General features: G+C 34.4%; 1 protein-coding gene across 1 annotated transcript; it reads left to right on the forward strand.

The window, feature by feature from the left end:
- The first annotated feature begins 9,845 nt into the window (after positions 1-9,845).
- LOC121413165 lies at positions 9,846-14,141 on the forward strand. Its single transcript, XM_041605927.1, has 3 exons — positions 9,846-9,972; positions 12,988-13,155; positions 14,052-14,141. The coding sequence occupies exons 1-3, from the start codon at positions 9,886-9,888 to the stop codon at positions 14,139-14,141; spliced, it is 345 nt and encodes a 114-aa protein (XP_041461861.1). The 5' UTR covers positions 9,846-9,885.
- Positions 14,142-27,430: the final 13,289 nt, after the last annotated feature.

Below are 27,430 nucleotides of genomic sequence, written 5' to 3' on the forward strand. Positions count from 1 at the left end.
TATCTAGAAATATTCTATTCCGAGGCGCGTTGTTATTATTATTACCCCGGCTTTAGCTCGAGCTGCTTTCCAGCGCTCGTGCATTCAAGGAATTTATCCTGCCGGGTACCCATTCACCTCACCTGGGTCAAGTGCAGCACAATTTGGATAAATTTCTTGCTGGGATTCGAACCCACGATCTTCTGTTTCAAAGTCAGAAGACTTATCCACTGGGCCACAACGCTCCACATCGATGAGATACTGTCTGTGACCCAAGGTATAGTAATCCCCTTTGGACTCACCTACGCCCTCAACCTTAGCTATCCGAAGAAGTTGAAATATTTCTTAGAATCAGTACAAAAAATCTTCATGGGTCTTGACGATGGTAAGCAGCCTTCGCCTAAAGTCCAAGGACTAAAATTGAAACTGTACGATGTCTGATCATAGTATCTACATGTATTTGCTCTGATGCCTTAAGACGACAAACTACTGTGGTACGATCTCAAGTTTGGCATTTTGTTACTTTATACACAGACTACGAAAGTTTATTTCACTACTTATGAGAAAAAAATCAGAAGGTATAATGATATACAGTATCTGTAATAATGTGTTTTGGATTTTTGTATTCACTCGAACATTCCCCTTTCCCTTGCTGATGGGATGAGCAATCAAGATGGACACGCAAGATTTCAAGGACAGAATCGCAAGTAGCATATGGGTTATGTGTTCGTGATGCTTGTTCTTCCCATTCTAAAAAAATATGTTTCCCATCATGAAATTAATGCTTGCTATGGGTTGGTGCTTTTCATTAGCATTTTACATAATTTAATGTATGTGGAATTAAGCTGTGTATGCAATACTATTTTGCATTTAATCAGATCATAAGCGTGCAAATGATAGTTTGAAGGGAAAGTCCAGCCCTCAAATAACTTGCTTTCAAGAGAGGCAGAAAAATCAGACAGATTTTTACAGAAAACTATTCTGTATTAATGAAAAGATGCAAAAAAAAATGTTTACTAAAAAGATATCTCGGGTAAAGTTTTGAGGTAATCATATTTTTGAACAAAAAATTAAATTTGATAGTATTAATATTTATAGAGTAAATCATGAGAAGTGTACCCATGATGTCATCAACTTGCAAATTTGTGTAGTGATTTTCATTGTTTTCCCCAGATTTTCATGTCATTAAAATTTATAAGTTTCATTTTAGTTGTGAGATTTTCCTCAAAATTTATTTTGTTTTGTTGTCTGATTTTTCCGCTTCTCTCGAAAGAAAATTATTTTGCGGCTGGAATTTCCCTTTAATTTTCTTTAAAATAGTTTCAAATACTAGGCGTCCCAGAAAAAAAAATAGATAACACACAAAATATGGCCAGCACATTTTATTTTAGAAACTTTTCTTGAAGCAGGTAGACTGTTGCTAATGCTATTACAATTTGTTACACTCTGGAGTACTGGCAATGATTCTATGTTATTTCACAGGTGTCCTACAGTTTTTAAATTAAACATCAGCAGTGAACCTGCTTGAAGGAGTGTGTTAAGGTGGCAGTGCTTGTAGACTTCTTTTTGGCATACTTTGTAATGTAATCAGTTAAGGTTTTAAAACAGTTTTAACATTGATATTCAAGTGAGTTTGGAATTGTGTTAGCTATGAAGAACTAGATTTGTAGTTGTTGTTCAGGGCGTATGGCACACTTCCAGTCTGAAAAGGGTAAAAAAAAAATTACACCACTTGAAACAGCAACTCTTCCTTAAAATGTATCTAAATAATAAGATTTTATTCTGTAGTTTAGCAAAGTCTTGCAAGCAGTAAAATCCAGGCCGAATAGATTTTTAATTACACAGTTGTGTTTTTTTTTGCAAAAGTGATTGATTCCAATTATGGTAAACCTTTGCAAAAACTGTGATAAAACAAAAACTACTTATTGGTAATGAAACTTTGCCCGTCATTTGTCCATTTAGAGCTGTTCTTTTCAAAGGATTTAAAAATTGGTGTAGAAATTTGAAAATTATTGCCCATATCAAACCAAAAGTGTGTCTGCAGTTAGTTAGGGGAAACCCAGTACAGTTTTAGTATTTTTATTGAGTTCATCTATGTTCTTATGTTTGCAAGCCACTTCTGTTTTTTTCTGGCAGCAGATGATATAATGGTGAAACCTAATGTCAATATTTAGGTGGAATAAAACTCCCGGATAAAACTGTCAAAACAAAATAATTGAAAGTCTGAAATTGGAACCACAGTTTGGTTTTGGAGCAGCATTTTCTTTGTGTATGTATCAAATTATTTTTTCTACTTCTGTGATAAATTGAAAGAACTCTCTATTTTGCACCTTTACGGGGAGCATGACTTTTTTGACATTCTTTGGCATTTTTGGCAGCTAATGGGAAGGCTTTTCAAATTTTCCCCATTGATCATTTGTTGGTCAAGTAAACAGATGATTATTATCATTATCATTGTACTTAAAAAAAACACACAAATTCTGCCTGTCACTAATAAGACCTAATAATGCATTTTTTTTTACTCTTCACGAAACATCATTTTTTAATCTTTAACTGTACAAATATAATACATTTATTTGTGTTATAGTATTGAGCATTTCAGAATTTTTAGATCTTTTAGGCCATTTTCTAGCTCTCACAGACATGTAAATTCCAGTTACCTGTACCAACACGAAATGTTGAAAAAATCATGGCATATTGGGGAACAAAAAAAATAGACCTATGCAGGAAAGATGTGGTAAGAAGAAGTGTAGTAAAAAATTGGGTGTAGGTACAAGGAAATATTACAATTTGTGTTGTTTTCACCAATTTTTCACAATTTAATCTAGTTATCTTTTGATGCTACATGTTTATGCTTTGCTTATTCTACTTAATAAAGTACAGTTCTGTGGTTAAATTTCATTTACTTTGTTATTGATTAATTTTAGCTGTGTGTACATACCAAGAAGAATACTTTGTCATCTGAAGTTACAACCATTGAGTACATGCAACTTAAAACACTGCTTTAACCATGAACTTTATTAAAAGAATGTGTAACATTTACTCAAAATTCTTTATCGGATTTTACTTATGACAGATATCAAACTTGCATTTATCGAGTGATGATAACAATACACTTGTCTATTAATGTAAATTCTACTTTTAACATAAAGTATTCACAACTAAAGCAAATACTTTAATTGCTACAAACGGGGCATAAACACGACAGTAAATATACTCATGTTATTAAGGTTTCAAATACTTTCAAATTTATAAAATTAAGTACATGGAACAAAAAAGATTTGCACTGTGAACACTTAAAAAATGTGAAACTTCAGACAATTGAATAGTGTATGAAACCAAATTTTCTGAGTAACAATAACTTATAAAAAATATTACTTTTAAAATGAGTTAAATTTTAAAGTAGATTGAACATATATTAACAAATTGCTGTGACTTAAAATTGGGAAATATATAATTTGTTTTATTTATTTCTGTTAAGTTGCATGTAAACAGCTTTTTCGCTGTTGATAACTTAAAAAAATCAAGTCATTTATCTTGCTTAAAGGTTATTAAGTAAATTCGGCAAAAAAATGATTCAAATTTAAGTATGCTTAACAATTAATAAATATTATAACTTGAAAATTGATGCCATTATCTTTCATTCATGAAAATTGAGTTCCTTAAACAAATTTCTTTTACATTGTAAAAACTCAAATTTTGAGAAAAGTTATATTCATCAAGAGAATTAAGTTACTGGAGCCAGTTATTCTGAGTTGTAGAAACAAGCATTCAGACAGTATTTGAAACTCAAAATGCCACATTTTAAACAAAACTTAATGAAATTAAGGCAACCGTCTTGCCTTAATTTTATTAAGTAAATTTTACAAAAAGTATCAAAATATTTTTTGAGTGTTTGGTGTCGCAAATTTCGGAAAATCTGTTCATGCTCAAGTGGAGAAATACTTTCAAGAAGGTAAGCTAATATGTAAATTTCAATCCGGCTTTTGTAACGGATATTCCACTGAATCTTATTTTATACATTTAACAGATTTTATCAGGAATGGCATTTCACTTGGGCGCATGGTTCGAATGGTTCTCCTAGACTTACAAAAAGCCTTTGATACTGTAAATCACAACAAACTTTTAAAGAAATTAAAAGCGATTGGTTTAGACTCTGAATGTGTGACATTGTTTAGATCATACTTACCTTATCGTCATCAAGTTTCCTTTAGGCTCCATTCTTTTTACGTCTTACATTGTAATATATGTACTTGTATTAACGAATCTAAAGTGATTTTATATGCTGATGATAGTGTCTTCAACTTAGTGCAGATTTGGCAAATTGCAACGAATAGATGTCTGACAAGCTTAGTTTACATGTTGGGAAAATGGAAAGCATTTTATTTTGTTCGAAACGAAAGTTAAGATATACACACGATTTCAAGGTTCCATAATAATAATGTAATTGAACAGATTCAGTAAAATATTTGAGAATTGATTAAACAAGTGACCTATCATGGACAGGTTTGGTAGACTCAATCACCAATAGAGCAAATTCACGCTTAAAAATTTTGTATAAATATCAAACCTGTTTGAATATGAAGTCTAGGCGTATTTTATGCTTTGTTTTAACACAAGGTTTAAAACAATGTGTATTCGACTATGCTAATGCGGCTTGGTACGGTAGTCTGGCTGCGACGGAGAAGAAAAAGCTAAGAATAATTCAAAATAAGATTGTAAGATTGTTAAATGTTTTAGGACCAAGAGCACGTGTCGGATGTAATGAACTTGAAAAGGCAGGATTACTTCATGTAGAACAAAGATCTTAATAATTAGTATTACACCACGTACATGAGATATTCTATTCGGATACATTAATCAATACATAGCAAATCATTTCACCCGTGTATCAAATATCCATAAGTACGATACTCGAAGTATCAATTTTAATCTTGTATTACCAAATCGTGAAGGTAATATGGGGAACACTTTTTATTTTAATGCCGTTCAATTTTGGAATGCTCTTCCTAATAAAAATAAAAGCTGTTAAAATTTTTCCTCACTTTAAGAGTGCATTAAAGAAGAACCTAAAACTGGAATCTACTCGAGAACAGTATCGCCATTTCAAATCACCATTTTGTACGGTTGGTGTTTAGTATTGTAGATAATGAAGGGTATGATAAAATATAATATTTCTTCATATATTACGTAGATTTTTTTTGCTTCAGGTGATTTGCTAATTATTTGACTGATGTATATGTATTTCTTTGTACCATATTCCAGTACTTGTCGTAGTGTATACCTTTTGTTGTTACAATAAATTAATGCTTTATACTAACAATAGCACCCTATTCGAAATAAGCCTGTTGGCTTTCATGGGCTATTCTGACAAGGTATTCCTCAAATTCATTGTAATCACCTGCGATATTCTTGACAAATAAAATCAATCAACTGCAAATGTCACATCTATTAGAATGTTTTTACATGAAAAATAAACCATGTACTGTAACTTCAGATTTTTTGATACCCCTCATTCTTTTGACGTCAAGAATTGTTATTATATAAATTGTCAATTAATAGTCAATGGTAAACCATGAACCAAGCAGTTTCATGAATCTTTCGGCCGTTATGTCCCTTTTCATTTTTGATTAAGGAATTTAGGGTAATGCACACTAAGAAATGGGGTGTACGATACGTGCGTACACCCCTTACATCGAGGTGCGAGTTAGCTCTTATGTGAGAGTCCGTGTCTGTTGTACACCTCTAGGGGTACCCGTTTAGCGACAAGCCTTTGCGCTCCAAGCGGTGGAAAATTGAACCCGAATTTCTTGGTGTGTGGGATTAATAACCGCTTTGATTCTTGAAGTTTACCGAATGATGTGTCGTGAAATAAACATGGAATCAGAAATATTTTTCTTCTTTTGATTATCGAATCGCATTGTATTTTGTAGAATGCTTTTTGCGTAATGAAACATTTAAAATTTTCGGAGGTTCGGATATCAATAAATGAACTCAATTATCCAAATTTATAATTCTTGAAAACCCTTTGAATGTTGAAATTGATTGACCCATTAATCTCTTGCATTATAATCATGATAATTATGTTTCACATGACGAATAGGGTGCAGATTTTAACCCAAGTTGTTATCAAAATTTAGTATATATAACAATTATACATTGTGATGCAGCGTGAAATTAACCATTAATAGCAGATTTAATAAATATGTTGTTTTATCCGGATTTTCCTTAACAGGATGATTTTTTTTCCCAAGATATGGGGCTTGACTTTTCGGAAACATGCAAATACAATGAGAAACATTAAAACTGGGCTATTTTCTACATTATGTCAATTTGCATACCATTAAATATCATCATAACCGGATTATTTTATTAATTTTGGATAAAACCAATCAAATATGATGTCAGTGTACATTGTTGTATAGGAAACGTCAAGTAATTTTGGCTTCATTTTTCGGAGATTCGGATAGCAATAAATCAACTCGATTACCCAAATCTAAATTGCTTTTTAAACCCTTTGAATGTTGCAACTGACTGACTCATTAACTTCTTGCATTATAATCACGATAATTATATCCCAAGATGTTATCAAAATTTACTTTAAGATTTTTACCTTGTGATGCAGAGTAAAATTAACCATTTATAGCAGATTTTAAAAAGATTTTGTTTTATCGTATTTTCTTTGTCAGGATGTATTTTTCCAAAGTATGATAAGTGACATTTTGGAACATGCAAATGCAATGAGAAACATTTAAATTGAGTGATCTTCTACATGATATCGAATTGTCTACCATGAATACTATCATAACCGGGATTGTAAATAAAACAAATCACATATGATGTCAGTGTACATTGCTGTATAAGAAACGTCAAGTAATTTTGGCTTCATTTTTACGTTACTGTGATATCAGATTGAGACTTTTCATGACCGGTGTGAGAATCTCAATGAACGCCCCTCTGCATCACGTGATTTCGCTCAGTTCATATGTAAGATGAATCATCTAAAGAACCTCGCACTCTACGGTCGGTATCATGATGACTTCTACTCAACATCATCGTCGATGGCATCAACTACAAAGGTCATATCTATTAGGATGTTTTTACATGTAAAACAGTAATACAAGTAAACCGCATAAGTTTAGATTTTTTTCAATACTCCTCATTCTAATGACGTCAAGTTATCTAATGTGGCTGTGATGCCTCATATAAAAAGAAATTGTCTTGACTGAATTGTTATTACATCAATTGTCAATGGTAACCATGAACCAAGCAATCTCATAAATATTTTGGCCGTTATGTCCCTTTTCATTTTTGATTTAGGAATCTGAGAGAAAGTACCATGGGAAAAATAACCGCTTGAACACTACCGAATAATATATCATGAAAAACATGGAATCGGAAATATATATTTTTTTTTTGATTATCGAATCGTATCATGCTTTGTGGAATGCTTTTTATGTAATTAAAAAGTTGTTGTTTTATCCGGATTTTCTTTAGCAGGATGATTTTTTTTCCAAATTATGGGGCTTGACTTTTCGGAAGAATGCAAATGCAATGAGAAACATTTAAACTGAGCTATTTTCTACATGATGTCAATTTGCATAATCAGAACCGGATTATTTTATTAATTTTGGATAAAACCAATCCCATATGATGTCAGTGTACATTGTAAAGGAAACGTCAAGTAATTTTGGCTTCATTTTTACGTTACTGTGATATCAGATTGAGACTCTTCGACACAGTAAAAATCTCAGTGAACGCCCCTCTGCATCACGTGATTTCGCTCAGTTCATATGCAAGATGAATCATCTGAAGGAACTGACACTCAGTGGTAGCTATCATGGTGACTTCTACTCAACATCATCGTCGATTGTATCAACTACAAAGGTAATATCTATTAGGATTTTTTTACATGTAAAACAGTAATACAAGCGAACCACATAAGTTCGGATTTTTAATACCCCTCATTCTATTACCGTCAAGTTATCTCATGAGGCTTTGATGCCTCATTTAAATATAAATTGTCTTTACTGAATTGTCATTTATATCAACTGTCAATTAATAGTAGATTGTAAACATATGAACCAAGAAATTTCATTAATCTTTCGGCTATTTTTCCTCATTTCATTTTGATTTAGGAATCAAGGAAAAATGAGCATAGGATTAATATCCCCTTATTATTTGATTCTTGAGCTCTACCGAATGATACATCATCAAATAAACCTTATCCAATCAGAAAAATGTTTTCTTCTTTTAATTATCAAATCGTATTGTGTTTTATGGAATACTTTTTATATAATGAAACACAATTTTCGGAGATTCGGATAGCAATAAATCAACTCGATTACCCAAATCTAAATTGCTTTTTAAACCCTTTGAATGTTGCAACTGACTGACTCATTAATTTCTTGCATTATAATCACGATAATTATATCCCAAGATGTTATCAAAATTTACTTTAAGATTTTTACCTTGTGATGCAGAGTAAAATTAACCATTTATAGCAGATTTTAAAAAGATTTAGTTTTATCGGATTTTCTTTGTCAGGATGTATTTTTTCCAAAGTATGATAAGTGACATTTTTGGAACATGCAAATGCAATGATCAACATTTAAATTGAGTGATCTTCTACATGATATCGAATTGTTTACCATGAATACTATCATAACCATGATAACCGGGATTGTGAATAAAACAAATCACATATGATGTCCGTGTACATTGTTGTATAAGAAACGTCAAGTAATTTTGGCTTCATTTTTATGTTACTGTAATATCAGATTGAGACTCTTCATGACCGGTGTAAGAATCTCAGTGAACGCCCCTCTGCATCACGTGATTTCGCTCAGTTCATATGTAAGATGAATGATCTGAAGAACCTGACACTCGAAGGTAGCTATCATGATGACTTCTACTCAACATCATCGTCAATGGCATCTACTACAAAGGTAATATCTATTTTACATATAAAGGAGTAATACAAGCAAACCATATAAGTTCAGACTTTTCAATACCCCTCATTCTATTGATGTCAAGTTATCAAATGAGGCTTTGATGCCTCATATATAGAGAAATTGTCTTTACTGAATTGTCATTTATATCAACTGTCAATTAATAGTCAATTGTAACCATATGAACTAAGAAATTTCATAAATCTTTCTGCTATTTTTCCTCAGTTCATTTTGATTTAGGAATCAAGGAAAAATGAGCATATGATTAATATCCCCTTATTATTTGATTCTTGAGCTCTACCGAATGATACATCTTCAACTAAACATTATGCAATCAGAAACATGTTTTCTTCTTTTAATTATCAAATCATATCGTGTTTTATGGAAAACTTTTTATATAATGAAACACAATTTTCGGAGATTCGGATAGCAATAAATCAACTCGATTACCCAAATCTAAATTGCTTTTTAAACTCTTTGAATGTTGCAACTGACTGAATCATTAACTTCTTGCATTATAATCACGATAATTATATCCCAAGATGTTATCAAAATTTACTTTAAGATTTTTACCTTGTGATGCAGAGTAAAATTAACCATTTAAAGCAGATTTTAAAAAGATTTAGTTTTATCGGATTTTCTTTGTCAGGATGTATTTTTTCCAAAGTATGATACATGTAAGTGACATTTTTGGAACATGCAAATGCAATGATCAACATTTAAATTGAGTGATCTTCTATATCGAATTGTCTACCATGAATACTATCATAACCGGGATTGTAAATAAAACAAATCATATATGATGTCAGTGTACATTGCTGTATAAGAAACGTCAAGTAATTTTGGCTTCATTTTTACGTTACTGTGATATCAGATTGAGACTTTTCATGACCGGTGTGAGAATTTCAGTGAACGCCCCTCTGCATCACGTGATTTCGCTCAGTTCATATGTAAGATGAATCATCTAAAGAACCTCGCACTCTACGGTCGGTATCATGATGACTTCTACTCAACATCATCGTCGATGGCATCAACTACAAAGGTCATATCTATTAGGATGTTTTTACATGTAAAACAGTAATACAAGCAAACCGTATAAGTTTAGATTTTTTTCAATACTCCTCATTCTAATGACGTCAAGTTATCTAATGTGGCTGTGATGCCTCATATAAAAAGAAATTGTCTTGACTGAATTGTTATTACATCAATTGTCAATGGTAACCATGAACCAAGCAATCTCATAAATCTTTTGGCCGTTATGTCCCTTTTCATTTTTGATTTAGGAATCTGATAGAAAGTACCATGGGAATAATAACCGCTTGAACACTACCGAATAATATATCATGAAAAAACATGGAATCGGAAATATATATTTTTTCTTTTGATTATCGAATCGTATCATGCTTTGTGGAATGCTTTTTATGTAATGAAACACTTACAATTTTCGGAGGTTCAGATATCAATAAATCAACTCAATTACCCCAATCTAAAAATATGAAGATCCTTTGAATGTTGCAAGTGATTGACCCATTAATCTTCTGCATTATAATCATGATAATTATCTTTCACATGACGTGTAGGCTTGTATATTTTAACCCAGGTTATCAAAATTTATTTAAAGATATATAACATTTTTACCTTGTGATGCAGGGTGAAATTAACCATTTATAGCAGATTTTAAAAAGATATTTTTTATCCGGATTTTCTTTGGCAGGATGTATTTTTCCACAGTATTCTAAGTGACATTTTCGGAAACATGCAAATGCAATGAGAAACATTTAAACTGAGCTATTTTCTACAATATGTCAATTTGCATAAATACATCATAACCAGATTCGTTTATTAATTTGTGAATAAAACAAATCATATTTGATGTCAGTGCATAAAGTTGTATAATAAACGTCAAGTAATTTTGGCTTCATTTTTACGTTACTGTGATATCAGATTGAGACTCTTCGACACAGTGAAAATCTCAGTGGACGCCCCTCTGCATCACGTGATTTCGCTCAGTTCATATGTAAGATGAATCATCTGAAGGAACTGACACTCAGTGGTAGCTATCATGGTGACTTCTACTCAACATCATCGTCGATTGTATCAACTACAAAGGTAATATCTATTAGGATTTTTTTACATGTAAAACAGTAATACAAGCGAACCACATAAGTTCGGATTTTTAATACCACTCATTCTATTACCGTCAAGTTATCTCATGAGGCTTTGATGCCTCATTTAAAGATAAATTGTCTTTACTGAATTGTCATTTATATCAAATGTCAATTAATAGTAGATTGTAAACATATGAACCAAGAAATTTCATTAATCTTTCGGCTATTTTTCCTCATTTCATTTTGATTTAGGAATCAAGGAAAAATGAGCATAGGATTCATATCCCCTTATTATTTGATTCTTGAGCTCTACCGAATGATACATCATCAAATAAACATTATCCAATCAGAAAAATGTTTTCTTCTTTTAATTATCAAATCGTATCGTGTTTTATGGAATACTTTTTATATAATGAAACACAATTTTCGGAGATTCGGATAGCAATAAATCAACTCGATTACCCAAATCTAAATTGCTTTTTAAACCCTTTGAATGTTGCAACTGACTGACTCATAAACTTCTTGCATTATAATCACGATAATTATATCCCAAGATGTTATCAAAATTTACTTTAAGATTTTCCCTTGTGATGCAGAGTAAAATTAACCATTTATAGCAGATTTTAAAAAGATTTTGTTTTATCGTATTTTCTTTAGCAGGATGATTTTTTTTATAAATATGGGCCTTGACTTTTCGGAAACATGCAAATGCAATGAGAAACATTTAAACTGAGCTATTTTCGACATTATGTCAATTTGCATACCATTAAATTTGATCATAACCGGATTATTTTATTAATTTTGGATAAAACCAATCCAATATGATGTCAGTGTACATTGTTGTATAGGAAACGTCAAATAATTTTGGCTTCATTTTTACGTTACTGTGATATAAGATTGAGACTCTTTGTCACGATGAAGATCTCAGTGAACGCCCCTCTGCATCACGTGATTTCGCTCAGTGCATATGTAAGATGAATCATCTGAAGAAACTGACACTCGAAGGTAGCTATCATGATGACTTCTACTCAACCTTATCGTCGATGGCATCAACTACAAAGGTAATTTCTATTAGGATTTTTTTACATGTAAAACAGTAATACAAGCGAACCATATAAATTCAGATGTTTAATAGCCCTCATTCTATTGCCGCCCAGATATCTCATGAGGCTTTGATGCCTCATATATAGAGAAATTGTCTTTACTGAATTGTCATTTATATCAACTGTCAATTAATAGTCAATTGTAACCATATGAACTAAGAGATTTCATAAATCTTTCGGCTATTTTTCCTCAGTTCATCTTGATTTAGGAATCAAGGAAAATGAGCATAGGATTAATATCCCCTTATTTGATTCTTGAGCTCTACCGAATGATACATCATCAAATAAACATTATGCAATCAGAAACATGTTTTCTTCTTTAAATTATCAAATTATATCGTGTTTTATGGAATAATTTTTTTATAATGAAACACAATTTTCGGAGATTCGGATAGCAATAAATCAACTCGATTACCCAAATCTAAATTGCTTTTTAAACTCTTTGAATGTTGCAACTGATTGACTCATTAACTTCTTGCATTATAATCACGATAATTATATCCCAAGATGTTATCAAAATTTACTTTAAGATTTATAACATTTTTACCTTGTGATGCAGAGTAAAATTAACCATTTATAGCAGATTTTAAAAAGATTTTGTTTTAACGGATTTTCTTTGTCAGGATGTATTTTTCCAAAGTATGATAAGTGACATTTTTGGAACATGCAAATGCAATGATCAACATTTAAATTGAGTGATCTTCTACATGATATCGAATTGTCTACCATGAATACTATCATAACCGGGATTGTGAATAAAACAAATCACATATGATGTCAGTGTACATTGCTGTATAAGAAACGTCAAGTAATTTTGGCTTCATTTTTATGTTACTGTAATATCAGATTGAGACTCTTCATGACCGGTGTGAGAATCTCAGTGAACGCCCCTCTGCATCACGTGATTTCGCTCAGTTCATCCGTACGATGAATCATCTAAAGAACCTCGCACTCTACGGTCGGTATCATGATGACTTCAACTCAACATCATCGTCGATGGCATCAACTACAAAGGTCATATCTATTAGGATGTTTTTACATGTAAAACAGTAATACAAGCAAACCGTATAAGTTTAGATTTTTTTCAATACTCCTCATTCTAATGACGTCAAGTTATATAATGTGGCTGTGATGCCTCATATAAAGAGAAATTGTCTTGACTGAATTGTTATTACATCAATTGTCAATGGTAACCATGAACCAAGCAATCTCATAAATCTTTTGGCCGTTATGTCCCTTTTCATTTTTGATTTAGGAATCTGAGAGAAATTACCATGGGAATAATAACCGCTTGAACACTACCGAATAATATATCATGAAAAAACATGGAATCGGAAATATATATTTTTTCTTTTGATTATCGAGACGTATCATGCTTTGTGGAATGCTTTTTATGTAATGAAACACAATTTTCGGAGGTTCAGATATCAATAAATCAACTCAATTACCCCAATCTAAAAATATGAAGATCCTTTGAATGTTGCAAGTGATTGACCCATTAATCTTCTGCATTATAATCATGATAATTATCTTTCACATGACGTGTAGGCCTGTATATTTTAACCCAGGTTGTTATCAAAATTTATTTAAAGATATATAACATTTTTACCTTGTGATGCAGGGTGAAATTAACCATTTATAGCAGATTTTAAAAAAATGTTGTTTTATCCGGATTTTCTTTGGCAGGATGTATTTTTCCACAGTATTATAAGTGACATTTTCGGAAACATGCAAATGCAATGAGAAACATTTAAATTGAGTGATCTTCTACATGATATCGAATTGTCTACCATGAATACTATCATAACCGGGATTGTGAATAAAACAAATCACATATGATGTCAGTGTACATTGCTGTATAAGAAACGTCAAGTAATTTTGGCTTCATTTTTATGTTACTGTAATATCAGATTGAGACTCTTTGTCACGATGAGGATCTCAGTGAACGCCCCTCTGCATCACGTGATCTCGCTCTCTTCATCTATAAGATGAATGTCTGAAGAACCTGACACTCAAGGTAGCTATCATGATGACTTCTACTCAACATCATCGTCGATGGCATCAACTACAAAGGTCATATCTTTTAGGATGTTTTTACATGTAAAACAGTATTACAAGCAAGCAATATAAATTATAAGTTCAGATTTTTAATACCCCTCATTCTATTGCCGTCAAGTTATATCATGGGGCTTTGATGCCTCATATAAAGAGAAATTGTTTTTACTGAATTGTCATTTATATCAACCGTCATTTAATAGTCAATTGTAACCATATGAACCAAGAAATTTCATAAATCTTTCGGCTATTTTTCCCGTTTTTATTTTGATTTAGGAATCAAGGAAAAATGAGCATAGGATTAATACCCCCCTTACTATTTGATTCTTGAGCTTCACCGAATAATACCTCATGAAATAAACATCATGCAACCAGATATGTTTTTATACAGCTGTCCTATACGTATTATGGTATTACGCTCGGTGTCTGTCCGTCCGTTACGCGATAACTTTAGTTTGACCTAACCAGGACTTATATAATTTGGTGTGTAGGATACTTGCATGGATCCAAAGAAGCCTATTGAATTAGAGGTCAAATGTCAAGGTCACAGTGAATTTTTCATCTTTCCCTTCGTTAGTCCTGGCTTGTTAGCACGATAACTTTAGTTTAACTTAACCTTGGCTCATATAAACTGTATGATACTAGCAAAGATCCCAGGAATTCTCCTGATTTTGAGGGCTAAATGTGAAGGTCGAAGTTACATGCTTTATATTACCCTTCTGAAGTCCTTGTAAACGCGACAACTTCAGTTTAACTTAATCTATTCTCATTTAATTTGGTGTGTATGATACTAGCATGAATCCATGGAAGCCTTTGGTTTTATAGGTCAGAAGGTCAAGGTCAGAGTGACATGTTCTCAGCTTACTATTATTATTATAATCATTTGTTTGGCGTCACATGTGCCCGGGAGGCGAAAAGCAAACTAAATCATTATGACCCGCATGTCTCTCGTCGCGATATAACTGATTGGAGGGAGTCCTTCTGAACAGGCGCGCCGGAACACTTTCAGTTTTGGGGGGCAAAATCCCGAAGGGGGCACAATATTTCAATATTTTTGACAGCGTGAGATACCGAAGCGATCGAGCGGGAGAGGCTATGGGACCCCCACCCCCCCCCCCACGGTAAGGATTTTGTGTAAAAATTTAGTATAAAAGTTGCGTTTCTAAGTGCATTCAAAAATGAATTTCTTGAGAATTAAACAGTCTTGGAGTTCTTTTTGCTCCTTCTGTTTCCTCCCTTCTGACCCAGCCTGGTGTTTCTTCATGACCAGGGTCGCAGTTCCAGCAAATTACGAGCCTTATTGCAAACGAAATTGTTTCAAACCAATGTTATATAGGCCTTTTAAAGACTTTAAGATGACAAACATGACCGTACGAGCCGGGGCCGCCGATCGAGAGGGCAAAATTCACCAAAAGCGTGCACGAAATCCTTCAATTTTATTCTAGAAATGCAAAAGCTCCCCCATCACAAATCCCCTCGCTCTTACGTTTCTTCGAAAATTTAGCCCCACCCACTCCCGGGTTGTTTTTTTTTTTTATTTTTCCAAACGTCCATGAATAACAAAAGCTGGGATGAACCAGAGAACATAGCTGCCATCTCGATCTGATTAGTAACAGGTAATGGGAAGAAGTTTTGGAATCTAAAATACATATATATATAAGTGCTATACATGAGCTGAAATAGTATCAGACAAAACGCTTTCCAATCATGCCAATGACAAGGAACAGAGGAAAATACGGGGCTGTGAAAATATCTTAAGATTTTTTTTTATATAGTAGAGCAGTACTGTAACGCTTTTTTTTCTTTTACATTCTTTACATTTTTATTCATATCTCGGATAATATGAGTCCGGTCAAGAAGACACTTTCACAGATGATTTTATTTTTTCATGTCTAAACATTATCTCTAAGTTGCTTTCGAGTGGGATTCACCATTTTTACAAATAATAAATTATAATCCTCTACACATGATTATTCTGAGTGTAATTTTCTGATAACATATCTATATTGAGTTGGAATGACCTTGGTATTTTCTTTAGGGCGCTGAATTGTTATTATTATTTGTTTGGCGTCACCTGTGCCTGGGAGGCGAAAAGCGAACTGAATCACTTTGATCCACAGGTCTCTTCTCCCGATATAACTGATGGGGGGGGGTGCAGGTGGACCTCGACACCGGGGTTTCCCCCTATACGAATAGTGCAGTGGGTTCTTAACGTGCAAGGGTGGTGACTCTCCTCTACACGGGACCTCCATTTAACGTCCTATCCGAGGGACGGAGTGTTTTCCATTGTAACATAGCCTGCATCTATGAAACATGGGAGAGACGTTTACACACAACGCACTGACTTCAGTCATCCGCCCAGGGTGGACTCGAACCTACGATCTTTGGTTCGACTTCGACGGGCAGACGCGTTACCGACTGAGCCAACACCGCTCTCTTGTTATCACTGTATTAACTCAATTTATATTTAGTTGAAAATGAAATAATTGAAACAAGTTTCTCGAGATGTTATGGTTTCTGGGCTTGACAGCTATGACATAGATTCCATATCTTGCTCGAGTAACTAGTGTTCACGCGCGTTAGTGATATCGGGTCCGGTCTGAGCGTTTCTGGGCGACCGCGCGTTAACGACACAGCCAGCATCATAGAATTATAAACCTAATCATTGATGGACCACTATCAATTTGCCATTCGCTTTTAGTCTGAAATGTATTCATTTAAAAGGTTAGACGTTATCACACTGTAATAAGATGGAAAGGGGGCTTATCAAAGCTATGTTTCACAGAGGAACTGTTCGTCAAAAGACGCGAGGCTTACTATGATAATGTATTTGCCCCGTCAGGGGCAAAATTTTTTCATTTTTGACAATGGAAATGACAATTTTCAGGCAGAAAAGTGCCTTCATTTACTTTTGTCCTTAAATAATTTATCATTTTTCATCTTTCAGGGGGGCATGTTGGGGGGGCAAAATCTCGTTTTGCCCCCCCCCCCAAATTTTATTTGGGGGGCAAGTGCCCCCCCCCCTGCCCCCCCGCTTCCGGCGCCCTTGCTTCTGAAGTCATTGAAAACGATATAACTTTAGTTTAACTTAACCTTGGCTTATATAATTTGTTTTGTTTGATACCAGCATCAATCCCAGGAAGCCTGTTGATTTTTGGTCAAAAGTTTAAAGGTCAAGTCGCAATCTTTCCCTTTTCTTGCTCGACCAATAGCTCCATTTGCCACTTTACAGGCGGGCATATTATGCTCCCCCTAGCCTCACTCTTGTTTCTTTTCATTATCGATTATCGTATCGTGTTTTGTAGAATGCTTTTTATGTAACGAGACACAATTTTCGGAGGTTCGGATATCAACAAATTAGCTCAATTACCCAAATCTACAATTCTTGAAAAACCTTTGAATGTTGCAACTGATTGACCCATTAACCTCTTCATGATAATAATGTGTTACATGATGTATATGCCTGTATCTTTTAACCCAAGTGGATATCAACATTTATTTTAATATATATAGCATTTTTTACCTTGCGATAGCAGATTTGAAAAAAAAATTGAGGTCAAAAGGTATAGCTCACAATGACATCTTTCCCTTCTGAAGTCCTTGTAAGCGTGATAACTCAAGTTCAACTTAAACTAGGCTCATATAAATTAGTGTGTATGATCCTAGCATAGATCTCAGAAATCCCTTTGATTTTCAGGTCAAAAGGTCAAGTTCACATTGGTGTGTTTTCATCTAACCTATCTGCAATCCTTGTAAACGTGATAACTTCAGTTTAACTTATCCTAGGTTCATGTAATTTGGTGTGTATGATACTACCATTGATCCCAAGAAGCCTATAGATTTTGAGGTCAAAAGGTCAAGCTCACAATGACATCTTTTCATCTCTCCCTTCTGAAGTCCTTGTAAACGCGATAACTCGAGTTTAACTTAAAATAGGCTCATGTAAATTAGTGTGTATAATACTACCATAGATCCCGAAAAGCCTTTTGATTTTAAGGTTAAAAAATCAAAGCTCAAGGTCATGACAGTGATTTTTTTTCATCTTTCCCTTCGGAACTCCATGTAAACGCGATAACTTTAGTTTAATGTAACCTCGGCCCATATAATTTGGTGTGTATGTAACTAGCATTAATCCCAGGAATCCTTTTGATTTTCAGGTGAAAAGGTCAAGTTCACATTGATGCGTTTTCATCTTATCCATTTGCAATCCTTGTAATTTACGAACCTTATTTCGTTTTCGGATTGACGAACCTTCGGAATTACGAACCTTATTTCGTTTTCATCCTCGAATGGCATGGGATCTGTTCACCATGAAGTCTTCATGAGTTCTGATGGGTTCCTCCTGTGAACCCCACCTTTATATACCAATTCCTATAAACGTTTTCAATACGCCATTTTACGGTAGCTGTACGGTAGTTATAAACACGTTCAGTAAGTTTTGTGGTCGTCCGAAGCACGTCTTCATACGTCTTCATACGTCAATATACTTTGGAGTTAAGTTACACATACGTTCAAAGCACGTTACTCATAGGTTAGAAGTTTTAGGGTACGCTGGACATTATCTCCACGTACATCGACTTATGAGTAACTTACGAGTAACGTGTGTCAACGTGTATCAACGATCGCGTAACTTGCCTACAACTTATGGCCCGCGTATGCGGGACGTATGAGCCATACGCTGGCATACGTCGAAAGATTTTGTGCTTGCACAAAAATTTTCGACGAACTCGCCGTATGACGACGTATCCCAGCATGTTTTAGCGTACTCTTAACGTATGCAAAACTTACCCGTAACGTTTTCGACGTACGCCAGCGTATTCGCCAAATTCCTCATACGTTGGGCATACGCTGTCTAAAACGCCAAGGTGTGACAGCGCCATTATGAATAACACCGCGGATTTGAGTTATGGGCAGATATTGTGCAACCTTGACAGGGATGCGAATTAGTTCAGTCATGTCTAAAATCTTTTTCATCTGTGTTTCATCATTACAAGTAAATTTCAGGCTTCCCTTTTCTTTCGTAATTTTACTCACCTCTCTGTACTTCGAGTTCTGCTGGACTTATTTTGTTTATGCATGATTTCTTACCAACATTTCTTATTTCTACTATCATAGATTTTTTTTCTCATTTCTGATATTCTGTTCCTTACTTTTTTTTAAAGATTTTAACACGACACTTCTTTGTTTTCGAAACTTAATTTCCTAACTCTTTTGTCATCTTCATTTATAGTTCTTGTACTTGCTTTTCTCTTTTTTCTCTCCACTTTTCGCCACTCTATTTCACTCTCAACTTCTGTAGAACCATCTCTTTCTTTTGTTCTATTGATATGATATTGGAATATAGCTTGTTGTAATTTTTTTGCCCAACTGATGATCTGAAGAAAACTTTTTTATTAATTGTTCTACACAAGAAAATCCAAGATGGGGGGGGGGCACTGTCATTACAAGATAGACAGCTCTCTCTTAAGTGATCCCTCCACTGTTTTGGAGATTACCAGAACCAATAGAACAAATCCAAACCCTGTAAGTTAGAAAGTTTGTAAAAGCAGGCATATGTACTCTGTCGAAGTGCCGTATGCACGGTATCTCACAGGGTACATGTCTCTGATTGGCTAGGTAAGTCACATGACATCCACATATGCGGATGTGGGCGACAACAAAATTGGGCACGCAAAACCAGCGACGACCGGAAATGCCGTCGGTTATCATTCCTGCTAGGATTAGCGTGAATTACAAAAGCCACCACTTCCGCTCGTGCACTGCAGTGCTCGCACGTGTGTGGAACGTCCGGGTAGGCTAATTAGGCAAATTAGCCTCTTTGTCTAGAACGGTAAGCCAGATATTGCTGATTTGGAGGCCGCTGTCTTGAGGAACAGTGTTATGTTCCTCAATCTCCAATGCTTCTCTGACTCTCCGCTGATGCCAGTAGGGGACACGGGTGAACAGTCTACTCTCATCCAAAAGGATCTGGTGATCATGCGTATGAGCATGATCGATTATTGCAGACTTGTCCCTCTCGTCTCTCCTACCATGTGCCTTGTGTTCCTTAATCTGAGTGTTAAAGGAACGATATATTGAGCCTAGATTAAGTCAAACTAAAGTTTTCGCGTTTATAAGGTCGACTTCAGAAGGGTAAGATAAAAGCATGTCACTTGACCTTGACCTTTGACTTTTTGACCTCAAAATCGATAGGATGCCTGGGATCCATGGTAGTATCATAAATACCAAATTATATGAGCATAGGTTAAGTTAAACTAAAGTTATCGCTTTTACAAGGACTTCAGAAGGGAAAGATGAAAACACGTCACTGTGACCTTGGCCTTTTGACTTGAAAATCAATAGGTTTCTTGGGATCTTTGGTAGTATTATACACACCAAATTATACAAACCTAGGATAAGTTAAACTGAAGTTAACACGTTTACAAGCAGGCGCGCCGGAACACTTTCATTTTTTTTTTGGGGGGGCATCCTGAAGGGGGCACAATATTTTTGACAGCGTGAGATACCGAAGCGATCGAGCGGGAGGGGGTATGGGACCCCCCCCCCCACGGTAAGGACTTTGTGTTAAAATGGAGTATAAAAGTTGCGTTCTAAGAGCATTCAAAAATAAATTTCTTAAAATTCAAACATAGAATTCACTACGAAAGACTAGAATTCACTACGAAATACTATACTCATGAGAACCTATGAAATCTACGCGCAAAACGATCGCTTCGGAATGTGTTTGATCAATTGAATTTCCTATATTGACTCAAAATACCAGAAATTACATTTTTCATGCAATATCCTTTCAGTAATATTTATATGTACATTTACATACACGGACAACGCGAGAGAGCACAATCATAAGTTTCAAGTAATTCCTGTCAGAACAAGGAGTGTATTAAGCAGAAGAAGCGCAACAACAGAAACAAAATAAATTCTAATGTCTTTTCAAGTTCAAAATGTCATACTGTTCTGACGTGGCAGACGTCGATAAGCACTTAAATACCCATTCTATGCAAATCACTTCTGACATCAGCATTGGAGATAGTCCCTGATTATCCATGCATGGGCAATACATTTCATATTTTGTAACTGAAGGAAAAAGAAATATGTCAAGCTTAATTCTCTAACAATTTCGAACTTTTCTGAAAATCATTAAAGTTTAAAACATTCATTACTCGATTTATGTGTTTCCTTTTGCATGTTTTGTATGGCTGGGAAGCACTTTTAGATGACCCCTTCAAAGTCTTCTTTTTTCTTTACATATTTTCTGGGGAAAATGTGACCATAACTAGGAAATGATGATTATCAAATTCCAGGAAATATTCATTTGTAAATAATCATGAACTGATTAAGGGGATGGTCCGGGCTGAAAATATATGTCTTAATAAATAGAGTAAAATTCACTGAGCAAAATGCCGAAAATTTCATCAACATTGGATAACAAATAATACAGTTATTGACGTTTAAAATTTAGCAATATTTTGTGAAAACAGTCGTCATGAATATTCATTAGGTGGGCTGATGATGTCACATCTCCACTTTCTGTTTTCTTATGTTATTACATAAAATTATATTTTTTTCATTATTTCATACTTGTGTGAATAATATGTCTCCCTTATAATGAAATAAGTTGCAGCAATAAATATCTAATGCACTAAATCGGATGTCAATCCAATTTTTCTAGTTCTTGGAGGAAAAAAATTGAATAAACCTATTTTCATAATGAAATTTTTTCATTTTTTGACAATGGACATGACAATTTTTAGGCAGAAACAAGCTTTCATCATATACTTTTGTCCTTGAATAATTTATCATTTTTTTCTTTAGGGGGGCACATGGGGGGGCAAATCTCGTTTTGCCCCCCAAAAATCTTATTGGGGGGCAAGTGCCCCCCCTCGCTTCCGGCGCCCTTGTTCGTAATTACGAAGGTTCGTTAATCCGAAAACGAAATAAGGTTCGTAATTCCGAAGGTTCGTTAATCCAAAAACAAAATTGGGTTCGTAATTCCGAAGGTTCGTTAATCCGAAAACGAAATATGGTTCGTTAATCCGAAAGCGAAATAAGGTTCGTAATTCCGAAGTTTCGTTAATCCGAAAACGAAATAAGGTTCGTTAATCCGAAAATTAAATAAGGTTCGTATTTCCGAAACTGAAAAATTATTCATTTTGGTAACAATGACGTTATGTTATGCAATGACGATCGATGATTCATGCATGTGTTGTGGCCAAAAGCATGTATTTCATTAATAGGAGCCCTGATCAAGCATAGGCTACTGTCGTTTTTATCTGAGCAATTGCTGCCTAGGCAAATGGTTTAAAGATGCAGGGGATCAAGTGTGTTGCTCGCGTGCGAGTAACCTTTAGATAATAGGATTTGTATTGGAGGGGATGCCATTTCTAATTACAGTTTCTGCTGGTAATAAAAATAAAAATAATACTATAATAATGATCCTTGTGAGATGTTGAAAGCGCGAATCGCAAGCTCAAACTAGTAGACATTTCATGTAACAAGACGTGAACTTAAACATTCTGAGCAGTTTTTTTAGTCGTGAGAAAGATGTGTATCTTTTTAAAGAATTAACTTTTATTTAAATTTAATCAATATGGAATTCGAGGGATCGCATTAGACTGGTTTAGGGATTATCTTTTAAATAGGGTTCAACATACATTTGTCCACGGTGTCTTATCTTCTTTATTAAATGTTTCCGTTGGGGTACCGCAAGGATCAATTTTAGGCCCCTTGTTATTTCTTTTATATATAAACGACCTTTGTAAATCATCTAATTTCTTAACCTTTTATCAATTTGCTGATGACACAAGTATTTTTTATTCTTCTAAAGATTTAAATAATACCATCCACATCCTGAACAATGAACTCCAAAATGTTTCCGACTGGTTAAAAGCAAATAAGTTGTCCCTGAATATAAATAAAACTAGATGCATCTATTTTCAAAAAAATAAATCTTTAACACGAACCCATACTGACAAATCTAATAATAATAATTCAATTGACAACGATCGTATTCACATTTATATCGACAATAAACGTATCGAATTAAGTAATTCCATTAACTTTTTAGGTGTCACATTGGATAATCTTTTGAGTTTTAAGTACCATATGATAAATGTATTACATAAGATAAGTAGGAATACTGGTTTAATTTATAAACTTAAGCATAGTTTGCTTCATAAAAATCTGATAACTCTATACCATTCCATAATTTTCCCTTATTTAAAATATTGCAATATTGTCTGGTCTACCAATGTAACCTCATATGAATTGGACTCAATATTCAAAATTCAAAAGAAATGTTTAAGAATAATTACTAATTCCCATTACCTAGCACCATCCGCACCTTTATTTAAGAAATTGTCTTTACTTAATATATATGATATCAATAAGCAAGAAATCGCTATATTTATGTATAAGTACAAGAAGAGGTTGTTACCCACTCCTTTTTCAGATCTTTTTCAATATAATAATCAAATTCATAGCCATAATACCCGTTCTTCCAATAAATTTCATCTATGGTCTGTCAAGTCTTGTCACGAAGCTAAATCATTAAGTTATGTAGGTCCCAAACAATGGAATGAGATTCCCCAAATAATATCTAATTCACAATTTATATCTTCCTTTAGAAAGCAGTACAAAAATTTTCTAGTGAATGATTATTAATTTTCGCAGTTGATATCAATGCATTATTTGTACCCTATCTACCCCCCCCCCCTTTGATTCGTGTCTTTTTGTATTCTTTTTTTTTCTCTGTCCCTTTTCCTTCATTGTATTTACTACAATGATATGATATTCTGGTTTTTCTTTTTTATTAATATTGTTGTCCTTTTACTATGTTTTGGCGATCCAGCCTTACAGGTTTCTGATAACCTTCATGGAAAGCCACGCAATGTATTTTATTATCTAATCACATTATTTGATGTTTCTTTGTATTTTTATCCTATTTTGCGAAATAAAGCTGTAATTTGTTTATATACTGACCTGGGGCCCGTTGCATAAAACTTTTTACCTAATAGAATATATATCTCACGAACTAAATAATGAGAGCGCGAACCGCAAGCTTAAAATTTGTGATATTCCACCTGAAAACTGGACATTTTTATATTTTTTGGTAACCCGGAATAGAATGAGTTCCTCAATAAACAATACTCGATGCGAGCGAGAAACGTGAGCCAAATTTTCTGATTTTCCAACCTGAAAACTGGACATTCTAAGCATTCTTGTAAAAAAAATAATAGCTGGGAGAACAGTTTTCAGAACTGAAGTGGCTTCCCTGGGTAAATAATATCTATATCATTATTATCATTCTAGGCCTACATGAAATTTCCAAAAGTTTGAGCACGTGATTCGCTCGCAACATCTCACAAGGATGCCCTTTTAACAGTAATTGACAAAAAAGGTGAATTTTACATCTTCAGATTTGATTTCTTCCCTCCAAACCGCTTGCTCGCTACGCTCGCAGAAATGAAACGTAAATATATAATTTATCAATCAGTGATCACTTATTTTTTTGCTCAATTCAATTACTACAAAACACACAACCTCTTTACACAGATGATAATCTCATTTTGAAAATATACGTTTGCATCAAATTGCCCCTATTGGCCCCGTTTTTGGCTTTGCACCCCCCCCCCAGGAAAATATATTCCGCCGACACTGGTTGAAACACGCATCGTCTTCATGGCTAACTGCAAAAAATTTCTTTAAATGTCCCCTTTAGATCAGGTCAGAGCTTATATATTTAAAATTTCTGTTTGCGATCTTGCTCGCAGTTATTATCTAAATTTAGTTACATAGGCATCTCGTTTTGAAGATCACAAACATATTGCCCATCATATATTAAAATATATATATAGCTCGCGCTCGCATTATTTAAAAATGGTTTATTATGTTATTACATATTTACCTTATTTCATAAGTATAAAGCTAATTATTGACTGTTAGGACTACCCTTTCAAAGAAACAATAAAAAAATCAACTTTAAGCTGCCGATCGAGGAAAATGTGGCTGAAAAAAATATTGGCCCCCCCCCCCCTATTTGACGAAAGTTGGATCCGCCGGGAGGGAGGCAGGGGGCACTTGCACCCCAAAAATGAAAAAAAAAACAGGGAAATTAATATTTTCCAAAATGGGAAAGTTCCTTTTTCAAAAATAAATATGCCGTTTTTCATGTTTTTCGAAATAAAATGCTATTTTTAAAGTATACAAGTTAAGTTTTCAGGCTGGAATATTGCAAATTTTCAGCTTGCGCTTCGCACTCTCATTCGATTGGTGAAATATGCATCCTAAAGAGGTCACTAAATGCTTTCTTTAACAGGTTCCTTTTCTGGTCAGTATGTTTAAGCTGCGTTTTGCGCTCGTGTTATTTGTTTAGTTAGATTCACATCTTTTTAAAGACAGCAGAAATCTGCTCGGATTTTTAAAAACTTATTTTCATTCTTTATTGAAATACCCTAAAGTTTTAGCTTGTGATTCACGCTCGCAACACCTCGCAATATGCCATTTTTAAGAATAATTGACCCCCAAAAACGTTTTACAACTTCACCTTTGACTTTGTTTTACCAAGCCGCTCGCTCATTACACTCTCTCCCGAAAAATTAAGCCTAAATATACGTTTTGCCATATCAGAAATCATTTCAAAAAGGTTTTTCTCTACTTAATCACTATCAAACACACAATGACTTCAAGCAGATGATAATCTTAAGGGAAAATATCACCAAAGTGTCAATTTTGACGTATGATTTTCCTTTTTTGGCTTTAACCCCCAAACGAAAATTCGTTTGGCCGCCCTTGCCTTCCCATCCTCATAACAATAATTGAACGGCAACAGTGTCCCCCGCCCCCCTCCCCTTGCCTCTGCCTCTGCTTTCATTTTTCGGATTAACAAACCTTTTTTTTGTTTTCGGATTAACGAACCTTATTTCGTTTTCGGATTAACGAACCTTATTTTGTTTTCGGATTAACGAACCTTTGGAACAACGAACCTTATTTCGTTCATGGGCTAAGCTTAACCCCGTACTATAGGTGGGGCTAAATGGCAATTTGGCCCGGGGTTAAGGAAATTGTAGCGTGTGTAAAAAGTGTACGAGTGAAGCACTTGTACTACGAATGATCGACAAAAACCACTAGTCCGGGGTTAGCGAGTTTCGTGTGTAAAAAGCAAGCATTCCTTATCGGGGTTAGCAATAACAATTTGGCATGTGTGAAAAGGAAAAAAAATAGTACGGGGTTAAGGATAGTACGGGGTTAGCGATAGTCCGGGGTTAAGAAAATCCTGTGTAAAGAGGGCATATGTCCTTCATAAGTGACAGACATTTTTTTACTCCTTTTTTGGAAGCCATCTTGGAATGTTTGTCATACTAGACCACTGACCGTCATTGTCACTTGTCCTAATATATCATTTGACCCTTGAAACCATATTTTAGACACCGAAATCAAACCTCTCACAGGCCGATATGAAATAAACTATGTCCGCTTTAAGTAGCAGCAGTCAATTAAGAATCAATCTTTGGAAGCCAACATAGATTTTTTTGAAATACCAAACCACTGACTGTCCTTGTAAACTTGCCCTAATATATTAATTGACCCTTGAAACCAGTGGTTTAGACACCAAAAATTACATCTCCCAGGCCGATATGAAATGAGTTATGTCCGCTTCAGTAGGTTATTTCAGAATTAATAGACATTTCATTAATTATTAGACACCGAAATCAAACCTCTCACAGGCCGATATGAAATAAACTATGTCCGCTTTAAGTAGCAGCAGTCAATTAAGAATCAATCTTTGGAAGCCAACATAGATTTTTTTGAAATACCAAACCACTGACTGTCCTTGTAAACTTGCCCTAATATATTAATTGACCCTTGAAACCAGTGGTTTAGACACCAAAAATTACATCTCCCAGGCCGATATGAAATGAGTTATGTCCGCTTCAGTAGGTTATTTCAGAATTAATTTTTGGATATACCAGACCACTGACCCCCCCCCCCCTCCTTTGTTACTTGCACCAATGTATCATTCGACCCATTTAACCATGGTATAGATACGAAAATCATATACGTATCTGGATATTGAGCAAACTATGTCGTTTCTTTGTAAGTAGCAACAACCATTTTAGATCCCCTTTTTGGAAGCCACCTTGTAATTTTGAACATACTGGACAACTGACTGTCCTTGTCACTTGTCCCAATGTCTTATTTGACCATTGAAACCATGGTTTAGAAACCAAAATCA

Source organism: Lytechinus variegatus, chromosome 4 (genome assembly GCF_018143015.1).
Source record: "Lytechinus variegatus isolate NC3 chromosome 4, Lvar_3.0, whole genome shotgun sequence".
Lineage (NCBI taxonomy): Eukaryota > Metazoa > Echinodermata > Echinoidea > Temnopleuroida > Toxopneustidae > Lytechinus > Lytechinus variegatus.